General features: G+C 45.7%; 1 protein-coding gene across 9 annotated transcripts in view; it reads left to right on the forward strand.

Moving 5' to 3' along the window:
• The first annotated feature begins 2567 nt into the window (after positions 1-2567).
• The window catches only part of LOC135536872 (regulating synaptic membrane exocytosis protein 2-like), a 118106-nt gene continuing 108065 nt past the window's right edge, over positions 2568-12608 (forward strand). For all 9 annotated transcript variants that reach the window (XM_064963154.1, XM_064963103.1, XM_064963129.1 and 6 more), the window contains exon 1: positions 2568-2976. In XM_064963154.1, coding sequence (XP_064819226.1) covers positions 2807-2976 — 170 coding nt within the window. In that variant the 5' untranslated portion in view covers positions 2568-2806. The remainder of the gene's footprint in view (positions 2977-12608) is intronic.

The following is a 12608-nucleotide window of genomic DNA, read 5'->3' on the forward strand; positions in this document are numbered from 1 at the left end:
TAGGTTTTCTATATTTTCTACATTTTGTTTTTTTCAGGCTAAAGTGTCTTCCAAGAAAGAGGATTACATCAACAAGGATGTGAGCAGCCTCACCTGCCACCACAACACCACACAGCGAGATCACTGATGCAGGCACCCACAACGGTGTTCCTGTTTGTTTTTTTATCACACTTTGTCTTCATCCCCAATCCCTTTCCCCACCCCACCCCACCCATTTTATATTCTGTAAACCTTGTGTCATCGAATTTGATCGTGTTTGTCTCTCATTGGTATCACTGTCATTGAAAATGGAAGGGGTTTCGTAGTTCAACTACTTGTCAATAAATCACTGGTTAACCTTCAAACTCCGAATTGAGACAACCGAGGCAAAGACGTCAGCAGGAGGGCAACTGTGACCTTCAGAAATATGCAATTATGTGAAAAGTTTGTAACAACGCTAATGCGATCAGTTATGTCCACATTTTCCGGAGAATAACAGGCATTCTCTCTTAGGGCCTCAAGATGGAGTAGTAAGCACAATTATAATGGTTCCCCTCATAATGATGCTTTTATCAGCTGTTGGATATGGGGATATTCCCATATTAGGAATTCCTGTGGGAGATTTATACCGGTGAATAAGTATGATAATTGGACATGGATTGTCTCTGGCTACTGAGGATTTCCATCATATGATTGTAGCCTAGGTTATGATTCTGTTACCATGAGGTTTACAATGCAGTTGTCTCCTTAGACATGACTGACCCACGGTATTTAAATCCATTACACCATGTTGATGCACCATGAAAACACCCATGTGGAGTTTAAGCACAGGCATAATGTAGACAAGGTGTTTATGTAAAGCAAGTGTGTTTTCAGTTTGTTCTTTGTGAGCTATTGTCAGACTAAGACATAACAGATGATATGACATGGCTATAGTTTATGTTTCCCCTCATTTTTCAAACAACCACCATCAAAACACCAACCCTGTTCTCAATTCAATTCACTACTCTGCTCCATTTCCGAGGGCTCTTTTACAACACAATGTTATGATAATGAAACCTGAAACCAATAGCCATCTCGATTTAGGTTACAGCAAGAGGCTAAAAATATCCAGTTCTGACTGCTAGTAGTCACGACCTAAATTATGACAAAATTCTGCACCACTGGTAGTTGACGTCAATACAGTACAGTCACTTCATCGGTGACGTAATCGAACGGACTCGGTCGGTAGCATTGCCATCTGGTGGATGGACTCCGACTCGAACCCCGTAACATTACGTCATTGGAAAGAAACCGAAGCCAGTGTTTGGGTCTGGGTTTCAATACAAACTGATGAATAGCCGACCATTAGAACTGATACTCGACAGCAACAACTTGAGATACAATTAATACGCATTTAGGCTACAGTAAAGTCTTAAATAACTACTCAACATGCCTCAGGCGTTTTCTGGAGAGTTTTGGGGAATCTTGTGACTAAGAATGTTTCAAATTAATTGAGTGCACTTCATTGGTAATGAGAAAATAGTTGCACAGTCAGCATAACAGCGTAGGGGTTTTTCAGTTCATTGACATGCATGTCAATTCTACTGTATAGACTAGCCAGTATCATGGTTGTCGTGCATTTTTTGTTTAATATACTTCAAAAGACAAGGGCTCGACAATGAAGTGAATGGTTAGATAGTAAAAACTAGCATTAGCTGATTTAAAACTGTTGCAATTATGATACTTATGAGTTGTGCGTAAATGTCTCTGTCCATGGTGCTGAAATGTTTTTTCTTTATCGTGACTGAGAAACGCATTGCAGGATGTCCATTGTACTGATCCTATTTTATTGACAATCAAATATGTTATTCGACTCTACTGATACACAATGTATGTTCATCCAGCTATATGTTATGTTGAATATTGTTTGAAATATAGCTGGTAAGGGTGATTGCCATTTGCATCTCTGACGCAACTTTAAGGAATCAAACTGAACGCTGTAAAGTCTAAGACGTCGAACTGTGTTTTTGGTTCATATTTGCAGGTGTGTGTGTGTTGTGCCAGCCAGGGTGGCGTGACTCCTGAAATAAGTGAGGTTGGACAACGTGTTGTTCTTGCATGCTTTATCTTGGCCAGGTAGCAGTTGCAAATGATAACTTGTTCTCAACTAGCCTACCTGGTTAAATAATTCTCAAATTCGTAAAGGTGCGTGCACAATCATAAGGAAGAAATATGCGAGCTCTGGGGGCTGCATTCCCATTGACTGTTCCATCTCCCTGTCAGTGGCTGCAACATTAGCAGTGCCGAGACGGTGGCAGCACTGAGAGAGAGAGAGAGAGAGAGAGAGAGAGAGAGAGAGAGAGAGAGAGAGAGAGAGAGAGAGAGAGAGAGAGGGGGGGGGGGCGCAACACACAGACTCCGCCTAACTTTACCACGGTCCAGCATCACCGAGCCCGTGTCCGGTGGCGCGAGGGCATCACAGCTCAATGCCAGTCCATCCAGAGGGTCCCTCGGCTTGCTTGTGTCATCTCTTGGCGTGGATATGGGCTTCCCGTAAAACCGGCGGTGGTGGAGGGGAGAGGCGGGCCGGCGGGGGGAGGGGGGGAGAAGCGAGAGACTAGAGAGTGAGGAGGTGGAGAGAAAAAAGCCGAGGAGGACGAGAAACAAAAGCACAACCGTGGGTGCCTGCAACAACCATGAGCAGCGGCGGCTTGCCCTATTCACCAGAGCTGCTGCTCTACCCGTGGACGATGTCGTGAGGTGTGGCTCGCAACGCTAAGCAGCAGGGATTCTGTCAGTCGAAACGACAGTAGCAAGCCAAGGAGGGGTGCTGCTGGTGGAAAAGATGTCGACCGCCTCGGTGGGGCCCCAGGGCGGCCCTCGCCCACCCACCGCTCCGCCGACCGTTCCCGAACTGCCGGACCTCAGCCATCTCACGGAGGAGGAGAGGAAAATAATCATGGCCGTAATGGATCGGCAGAAGGAGGAAGAGGAGAAAGAGGAAGCCGTGTTAAAGTAAGGGCTACATTTCCTTTCCCTGAACGGTGGTCGGTGGAACCCCGAACGCAACACCCCCATTCACGAGCGAGGTGTCTGTGTCCAGAAGGCAGACGCACGAGCGGCCATCCGCCACCAATTAGTCCCAGTATGTTACCAATATGTCTGTCGTTTACTATTGTAGTCACATTTCACACCCATTCAACCACCACAACTCGTTGCATCCCCTATTGTTCCCTAATACTGGGCTATAATTTCCGTATAGCCTACAGATGTTATAGCCCACGCTAACGGTGTTCCCTTGCTTGCCACTGCATGAATAATTCACACCAGGTTGGATACTGGGGTTCGTTTTGGGATTCGGCTATTCGGGGGGGGGGGGGGGGGGGGGTCACAGTTTATAGGCCTGTCAATGGTTTAGCTTTGCTCAAATCCAGTATAGGCTATGCGCTCTTCTCCAAAGCCCCCATAAGGAACGTCAGGTGTAGCCTAGCCTATATGATTGAAATTCATCCTTGTGTGGACATAGCTTACAGGGTAAATAGCTAATCAAGGTATCCTCGTCGTGACAGTCGATGGTGATGGAGGTAGTCATTGATAAGGACGGGGAAATCGGGTCAAACGAGATACAGGTGGAGCCTCGCGCGGGTGGCCGAGGAGAGGAGACGGGGTGTACCAGTGGGGGAGCACTGGATGAATCATACCACGGGACTGCGTGCCCCCCTCCCTCCCTGAATCTTTCCATCTCTTCCTCCTCTCCCAAAGTATTTTTTTGTTTTGTTGCTTTGACACCGCCGCGTACACAACCGACAACACCACCTTACCGGAGCAGCTTGGTGGCTGGCAAGGCTTGGTAGCTGTCCTTAACACAACATCAACGGTGTGCAAGATATCGAACTGTTGCTGTTTATGTCACCTGTTGCTGTTTATGACACCGTCGACGTCCAACAAGATGATGGTGACATTAAAACTACAATGATGCTTTATTGCGAGCCTGGCACAAATCATTCGTATTTAATGCCCGACAATCGTGTTACACTGGTGTGGTGCCATTTTCCCCTACCCTCGGCGATGAGCGAGAGTGGGTGTGGTTGCACTGGTTGGAAATCTCACCATGTGATGTAAGTCCGGGCATTCGAGCTAAGCATGATAGGGGGAATTGAAGCTCGACCAGTTATAGCCAATGTTTGGTTTTAAAACACCTCAAACCAGTATCAATTCAACTGATATCGAATGAATCAGTTATTCGACCTATTTTATTCGGAAAACGTGTATGCAGCGTGTAGGTGCCGTGCGCCTCTCGTGTTTAGCTCTAGTCCACTGTTGGCCTAAACATCTATTCTGTTCTCCTTCCTCCGTGAACGGATGTATAGGTTATTCTTTGGTTTTCCCACCGGCCGGTTCCCAACACAATGCAATGGGGTGAATGAAAGTCGCTTATATCATTTTGCATAAGACCATCTCAACGAGTTCGTGTGGTAATAGGGAACATCCATAGTGCACTACGTGACTCATGCTGTGTTACAAACATTCACTTTGCTCATCCTCACCGAAGGCTCAATCGAGTCCGATTTCCAACAGCAATACACTATGTAAGATATCTAGCCTGTTCAAAGTGATTTTTGACATCCTTGTTTGCTGCAATTACATTGCACTGTTTCATATCCTGGTTGAAGTCTGGGGGAGCCAGGGCTGGAGCTATCTCGTGCCTTGGGAGAGGAAGTGATGTATTTAATGTTCCATGAGGCTTGAGCCATCCACAGCTTCTGTAAATAATGCCCTCATCATTTAGCCAATCATTTATATGACGATCCATTCACATGCAAAGGTCATGGCCAGTTGCTGTGCTGTTGCTGTGGCTCTGTGTGCACAGTTGCACACGATTCCCTTTGAATATGAGAAGCTGTCATGTGTTGGCGGCTCTCAAGTTAAGGTCTGTATGTGGTGGTTCAGTGCTTCCAAGAGAAATGGTATAGAATCACAATAGCCTTGTGTCCAGAATGTTTATGGCATATGGGAGAATAGGGAATAGAGAGAGTGTGTGTGTGTGACAGAGAGAGAGAGAGATAGAAAAAAAGAAAGAGGGTGAAACACTGGGGCTGTGTGTGAACTTTCCATGGATTCTGCGGGCATTCCCATTCTTCCTGTGCATCAGGGGCGCAACTTTGGTTTTAGAAGTGGGGGGACCGAATTATAGTTTTTTTTAATCCAGTCGGATAAACACTCCAAACATCCTACCAGATTGCTCGGAGGCGTCCACATGGTCCTAAAGTACACCCTGTTTTGTATCACATTCCAATGATAAAACTGGGGGGTGGGGGGGATGCAATTTCAGAATGGGGGGGGGGGACATGTCTCCGACCCCAGTGAAAGTTGCGCCCCTGCTGTGCATCATGGGATGCATTGGGGAGACACACATTACTCAGACACGCAACTTCAGAACCATTCACACTGGGCACAGGTGTCAATTCAATGTCTATTCCACTTTGGTTCAATGTCATTTAATTGAGATGATGTGGAAACAACGTTGATGCAACCACTGTGTGCCCAGTGGGTTGTTGCACATCGTTACTAAACTCATATATTTCCATTGAGCATTTAACGTCTAATACAGTCTAGTAGTATGGCATTGTGATCAGGGTCTTTTGTATAGACAGGGCAAGCATTAGGCCTATGGTCCCACGTTCTTGGCATGCGGCCATCCAACAAATGATTTTCCCCATTCACTTCAGCTCAGTGAACGTTTCCGATGAACAATGAATCACATAATTATTACACATGCAATAGATGATATCAAGCTAGTCTGTCATGACAATGATATAACATGGCCACATAGGCCCACCCGACTGTTCTGGGTGCTATTCATTAGACACCAAAAGGAAGAAAACGGACCAAAACGGGGAGGGACTACCTGAACTTGTCCAATAAAAAATGGTCCTTTTTGTTTCCCGTTGCAAAACATTTTTCTACGGTGGGCACTAATGAATATGACCCAGGTGTTCTTATGGTACCTGGGAGCTAAGCAGCTGGTGATAAACTGATAGGTTCCGGTATCTCACCACCTCCACCTCCGTCATGGGAGAGGCCAGTGTGTCCAGGTCTGTTTCCCAGCCCAGAGGCCTCATCCTGGACTAATGATTACCCCTTAGGTCAGCCTGTGGGAACAGAGCACCTGGAGCTTCTGCTCTTAATGCTGGTGCTACTGTATCTGTACCATGGGTGACTCATCTCTGTAGGTGTTGTTGCAGCAGATGCAGCAGGTGAAGAAAGATGACGTGGTCTATTGACTTTCTCTATCCTGTCCTCTGTAAAAGTTTTCAAAGAAGGTGTGAAATGAGCAACTTCACACCATGTTGACGTGCAAGACCATTACTGTTCTCTGAATCAGGGTGTTGGACACGTGGCTTAAGCGAGATGGTATTACTGGACACTATAGACATGGTTGAGAGTGTAGTAGAAGTGCTGGGCACCATTCTAACACACTAATAAGCAGGACTGAACTGAACACTGAACTAGCATGCTCAAAGAATTTACAGCATTTAGCAGTTAGCTACCACCCCAATGTGGTGAAACAACACCCACTAACGAAACAGGAAATCTCCCCCTTAGAGCATGTGTGGTTTCAGTAAAGTAAATATAGAAACCCTTTTCAAATATTGATGAGCTAACAGAGGTTGTAGAGTTTCTTAGAGGGGTGTATGAAGCAGAGGGAGAGAGAGAGGAAGAGCCCTCATCATCAAAGATGGCGGAAGAGAGGAATCCTAGAGTATAGTGGATGGAAGGATTTGGAGGGTTTAGGATTAGAGGGGTACCAGGGAGAGCACGAGCGTACACACACACACACACACACACACACACACACACACACACACACACACACACACACACACACACACACACACACACACACACACACACACACACACACACACACACACACACACACACACACACACACACACACACTGCCAATCACTGCTTCACAGGGCTCCAGAGGGCCCCCAGAGCACAGAGTGCATCAGAAGGCCATGCAGGCACCACATCACCAGCCAGCCATAGGTCACTGTTAGATAGATATACAAGGGCAAGACGTGTAGCTGAGGTTAGTATGGAGGTTGTAGGGAGGAGATGGGAATGGAGGTCTGGAAGATCCAGTTATTTCCCCCCTCTGTGTTGAGGCTACAATGACGTGAAGGCTGTTGTATAGGAGACAGTCACTTGCAAATACACATAAATATACATTCACATACATGTACAAGTCTCTCAAACATTCACATGCTCTGTGTACACCGTCCCAACCACCTAACACACAAGCCCACTATGTATGTACCCACAGCCGCGTCAGCTGCAGAGCTGGGAGGGCTGTGATGTGATTATTGATTGACAGACAGGGTCGGTGGTTGATGTTGACGTGGAGCGGGTGTCAGACCTGGTGGTGCACCCCGGGGGCTGCTGGGGGTTGGCTATGTCCTCTCTGGGAATATTTTGGCTTTTGTCAGCTTCTGACTGGCATACACCGACACGCACACCGACACACCGACACACCGACACACACACACACACACACACACACACACACACACACACACACACACACACACACACACACACACACACACACACACACACACACACACACACACACACACACACACACACACACACACACACACACACAGCAAGTGCTTCTATGGGACTGAGACACCTGGTGTGTTTGTTCCAGACTGGGTACTCAGCTACTATACTAACATACATGCTGTGACACATCCTGTGACTGTCCCTGATGTAATGATATCAAATGCTTAGATTCATCTCTGCATTTTGTTATGAGTAGTAATGCTTATGATTTGTTATCGAGATACGTTTGTCCTGTAACCCCCTTATGGTAATGACCTGGGCTCTGAGTTCCCTCGTCAAGTCATGCAGTTGTAACTATTTGTCCATGTGTGGGATCAGCACCAGCTGAAAGGGTTGCCATGCCAACTCCTATTCTCTTCTGCCTTCTCATCTCCTCCCCTCTCTCTCCCCTCTCTCACCTCCCTTTCGCCCCTGCTGTGTCTCAGTGTCTTTAGTCTTCCTGGCTGGTTACTCCTGCCACCTTCTACACCCCAAATAACCCCTTTTCACCCCCTACCCCCTATCCCTCACCCCCCTCTTCCCATCCTCCACCCTCCTGCTGTGTCTCAATGTCCCCATGTTTCCGGCTGGTTACTCTCCTCTTTCCAGCAATTAGCACTGTTCTGCTGTGGAGCTTCCTCTGCAGACTGGAGGGAGGTAACTGACCATAGCCACAGACACACACACGCACGCACGCACGCACGCACGCACGCACGCACGCACACACACACACACACACACACACACACACACACACACACACACACACACACACACACACACACACACACACACACACACACACACACACACACACACACACACACACACACACACACACACACACACACACACACAGGGATAGAGAGAGAGAGAGAGAGAGAGAGAGAGAGAGGGAATGAATTGGGGAGAGAGAGAGGGGGAAAGATGGCATGGTGGGAAGGTGGAGAGAGAGAGAGAAATAAGGGGGAGGGGAGGGAGAAAGACATAGGGGAAATGGAGAGAATGAATGTGGAGATTTCTCTGTGTGGTTTAATTCTCACGGCTGGAGGGAATGGTGAAGAGGGAGTATGCGTCCTTGGTGATGAACTCTGAACTCTTTCTGACTTATGTAGCTCTCCTGTTTCTGCCTTTAACATTTCTTCCGGCACAAGAACTGTGAGTTTTATCGACAGTATCCTATTTCATATTATTTTATATTGTTGGCACCCGTGACAGTTGGTTGGTGAATTGGGGATTTTTCCATTAAACATGGGGTCACACATTAATTGAGTAGAAAAACAGCCTTACCTCTACAGGGATACATGTCCAGGAAGGCATGTGAAAACAGGTTCTAAACACCTATATGGCCAGACACTTCACACCGTCACAACACGTCCCCAAATCGTTCCCATGAGGGAAAATAAATACCCTCTGTCTCTAGACATGAAAGTATTCCCTCTCTTCTGATATCTCACAGTTCAAATGAACACAAACTGCTATTTTTTCTTAATCAGAGAGCTGGAGGTTTCAAGGTTTCCGGGAGAAAAATGTTAATGTTGAATTATGGAACAGCTCTGGAAATAGCTCACACTTGGAAGCGGCCTCCTGAAATATTTAAATATACAGTTTGCTTGTTCTGGCTATGCTGTTGATGTCCCATCTTTAACCTGTTTCAGTTTCCACTCCGTTGTTGAATTTCTCCTAATTAGAAGTGTATATTTATTGGGCATGGCTTTGTTTATGTCTGTGTGTGTGTGTGTCTGTGTGTGTGTGTGAGTACTTGCATGCATCCGTCAGTGGTTGTGTGTGTGTGTGTGTGTGTCTGTGTGTCTGTGTGTGTGTGTATGTGTGTGTGTAACTTGTCAATGCCTTAACGCTTATTATGAGAAGATCAAACTACCTTGATGTGGTGTTCTTTCTACCTGATGCAGTTCTGAGCTGTTTGAATAGGGCCCCAGTCGTCTTCATAGAAACTTCCATTCTTGAAGACTGGGGCCCTGTTCAAATAGTCAGCAACTTTTATTATACACACCAGCATCTGGTTTGCAGCAAAAGACACTGCATCTCCCTGCTAACACACACAAACACACGCACACGCACACTATGGTTGATGTGTCTTTATCTAGTGGATGTTGGCTCTCACACAATCTTTTCTTTTAATTAGAATAACTCAGAGGCACTTGGGTGTAACTGAAACACCTGGAGGAACGATCATGTGTGGAAGGAGCACAGTATGTGTGTGTGAGTGAGAGAGAGTTGTGTCAGTGTGTGTGTATGTGAGTTGTGTGAATGTGTGCGTTTGTGTCAATGTGTGTGTCTGTGTCTGTGTGTGTGTTTGTGTTTGTGTGTATGTGCACGGCTGTCTTCTCAGTGGGGTGTAATTTCTCTATGCGGCAAGCAGCTCAGGTGGAACTCGGCTGCATGTCAAGGAATAGCTGCCCATTCTGTTCATTTTGTCTTGCAACATTATGTTTCCACAGCAAGTTTGGTGGAGCAATTTTGTCAGGGTCGTAATCACTGTGGTGTGTGTGTGTTTATGTATGAGGATCATAGCGAGTTCAAGGTATGTGTTTATTTGTGTACTCTATGTACGTTATTAGGGTTAGTAGTTCAGTGTGTGTGCCCTCTATCTCTGGTGGGAAAAGGCCTCCTGCCTTTGTCTGTGTGGTAACACCTGGGCTCCACTGCATCCTGGTTAATCATTTTCTGTTCCTCGTAATCAACTCCTCCTGATATTTGAATAGAGTATATATGTGTTTTTGAGAAGTTTATCAGTGGCTAGTGTATTAGGTACACCCGTCTAGTACCGGGTTGGACCTCCCCTTTGTCTCCAGAACGGCCTGAATTCTCTGGGGCATGGAAACATTGCTCAATTGGTATCAAGGGACCTAACGTGTGCCAGGAAAACATTACCCACACCATTACACCACCACCACCAGCATGTACTGTTGACACCAGGCAGGATGGGGCCATGGACTCATGCTACTTATGGAAAATCCTGACTCTGCCATCAGCATTACACAAGAGAAACCGGGATTCGTTGGATCAGACAATGTTTTTCCACTCCTCAATAGTCAAGTGTTGGAGATCGCGTGTCCACTGGAGCTTCTTCTTCTTCTTGCCTCTGGTGTCAAAGGTTGCATGTTCGAATCCAGCACTAGAAAATTGTCCCCAACTTTGACCTTAACCATTCCGAGTTAATGCCTAACCTTAAGACTTCGAAGGTTATGCCTAAATTTAACCCTTTCAAAATTCTTAGTTATTAATGCCTAAACATATAGGGGATCTTCACCCTGGGGAATCTGGGCTTGTTTTCATCATGTCGGAGGCATTTCTAGGTCAGTGTTATGTGTTTCACATATAATTGCCCCTTCGTGCGCTGAATGATACACCCTATGATGGCTTCAAGTGTGTTGATGATGGGGCGTGAGATCTATAAAGTAATGTAGTCCCGCTTTGTGGCATTTCGCAAAGGCTCTATGTTATACTGATCGCACTATACGTTTCTGTAGGTGTAGATATGGTTCTCCTTGTTCGAAAGAGCCATTAGGCATTTTTCAGCGATGTTCCTGTTGGCCAATTCATTGCTAAATACACAAGCAGAGAACAACATTTCAGTCTCTGAATTACGACAACTTGTGTTGGGCGGTACTTCATGCACTGTCCCCGATCCTCCACAAAGGCTTTTTGAAAAGGAGGCGGACACTACTGTAACAACAATCCTTTGGGTAAAACCGAAATAACTGACCAGACACAATGGCTTCAAGTGATTCCTCTCATCAACACAAATTCGATGATGGAGCATCTATTAGCTTTATGGAGACATTCAACCATACATGTTTCAACTGGAGTATAGCAAAGAGGATTCGAAACAAAGAGTTGCATTTAGCTAACATTAGAAGCTTAGCTCCCAAGTGGCACAGAGGTTTAAGGCACTGCACCTTTGTGCTAGAGGCTTCACTACAGACCCTGGTTTGATTCCAGGCTGTATCATAACCGGTTGTGATTGGGAGTCCATTAGGGTGGCGCACAATTGGCCCAGTGTCATCCGGGTTATGGTTTGGCCGGGGTAGGCCGTCATTATAAATAATTATTTGTTCTTAACTGACTTGCCTAGTTAGATAAAAGTTCGATAAAAATAAAAAGCTACAGCCGATGCCAGCTAACTTGTTATGCGACACAGCTCGCATTTGTAACTTGTTAGCAAACATGTATCATCAGCAACTGAAAATAATTTTACTAGCTAACTATTCTGGTGGTTAATTTCGGTATTATCAAATGAGGAGAGACAAAATTATTGCACAAGTCAGAGTTCTACTTAAACTAAAACTTTATTCACTTATTAATAAGGAGAGCAGGTCACACCACACACACAAGTGAATGATGTGAGTGCTCTACAATAACAATGGCTTGTCGAAGAACCACACTTAGATGATTCACTGTGAGCTCCGATACAAAGGATACAAACACCTTTTATAGCAAAGATACACCCCCCTAGTCCACATGACAAACAACAGATGTGTGGAATGGGTCATAAGGTTAGGATTTGTATGAAAGATACTAACAATTCACAGCAGACAGTATCTGCTGTAAAGACCGTTCTCATTGTGTAGAAACCAGGGTCTGGCCCCCAACACAAGCTTGATCTCATAATTATCCATACCCAAGCCATCACTTCCTGGTACCTTCCAGTCAAACGGACGCAATCTCCCTCACATGACTGGAATGTGGCCTAAGGCATTGTAAATCTACTTGTCAGCATGAAGCCCCAGTGTCCCACTCTCAGTTCACACAGACACAATATAGTTCTAAGAACCCCCTATTCCGTTGCATAAAACAACCATATGATGCAATACCAGCATTATAACATAATCTTGTAATTTCGCTCTCACACTATGTCACATAATTGATGAGGGTGGAAATTGGTTATGATTATGACCGTGGATGCATTTCAATCTCACAAATAGGCATGATGCCAGATAGGATTCCAAACAGTTGTAATTAGCAAGTATTGCATATCCAGCACGCTAGCTGGCTACGTTTACTTGCCA

Source organism: Oncorhynchus masou, chromosome 5 (genome assembly GCF_036934945.1).
Source record: "Oncorhynchus masou masou isolate Uvic2021 chromosome 5, UVic_Omas_1.1, whole genome shotgun sequence".
Classification (NCBI taxonomy): Eukaryota; Metazoa; Chordata; class Actinopteri; order Salmoniformes; family Salmonidae; genus Oncorhynchus; species Oncorhynchus masou.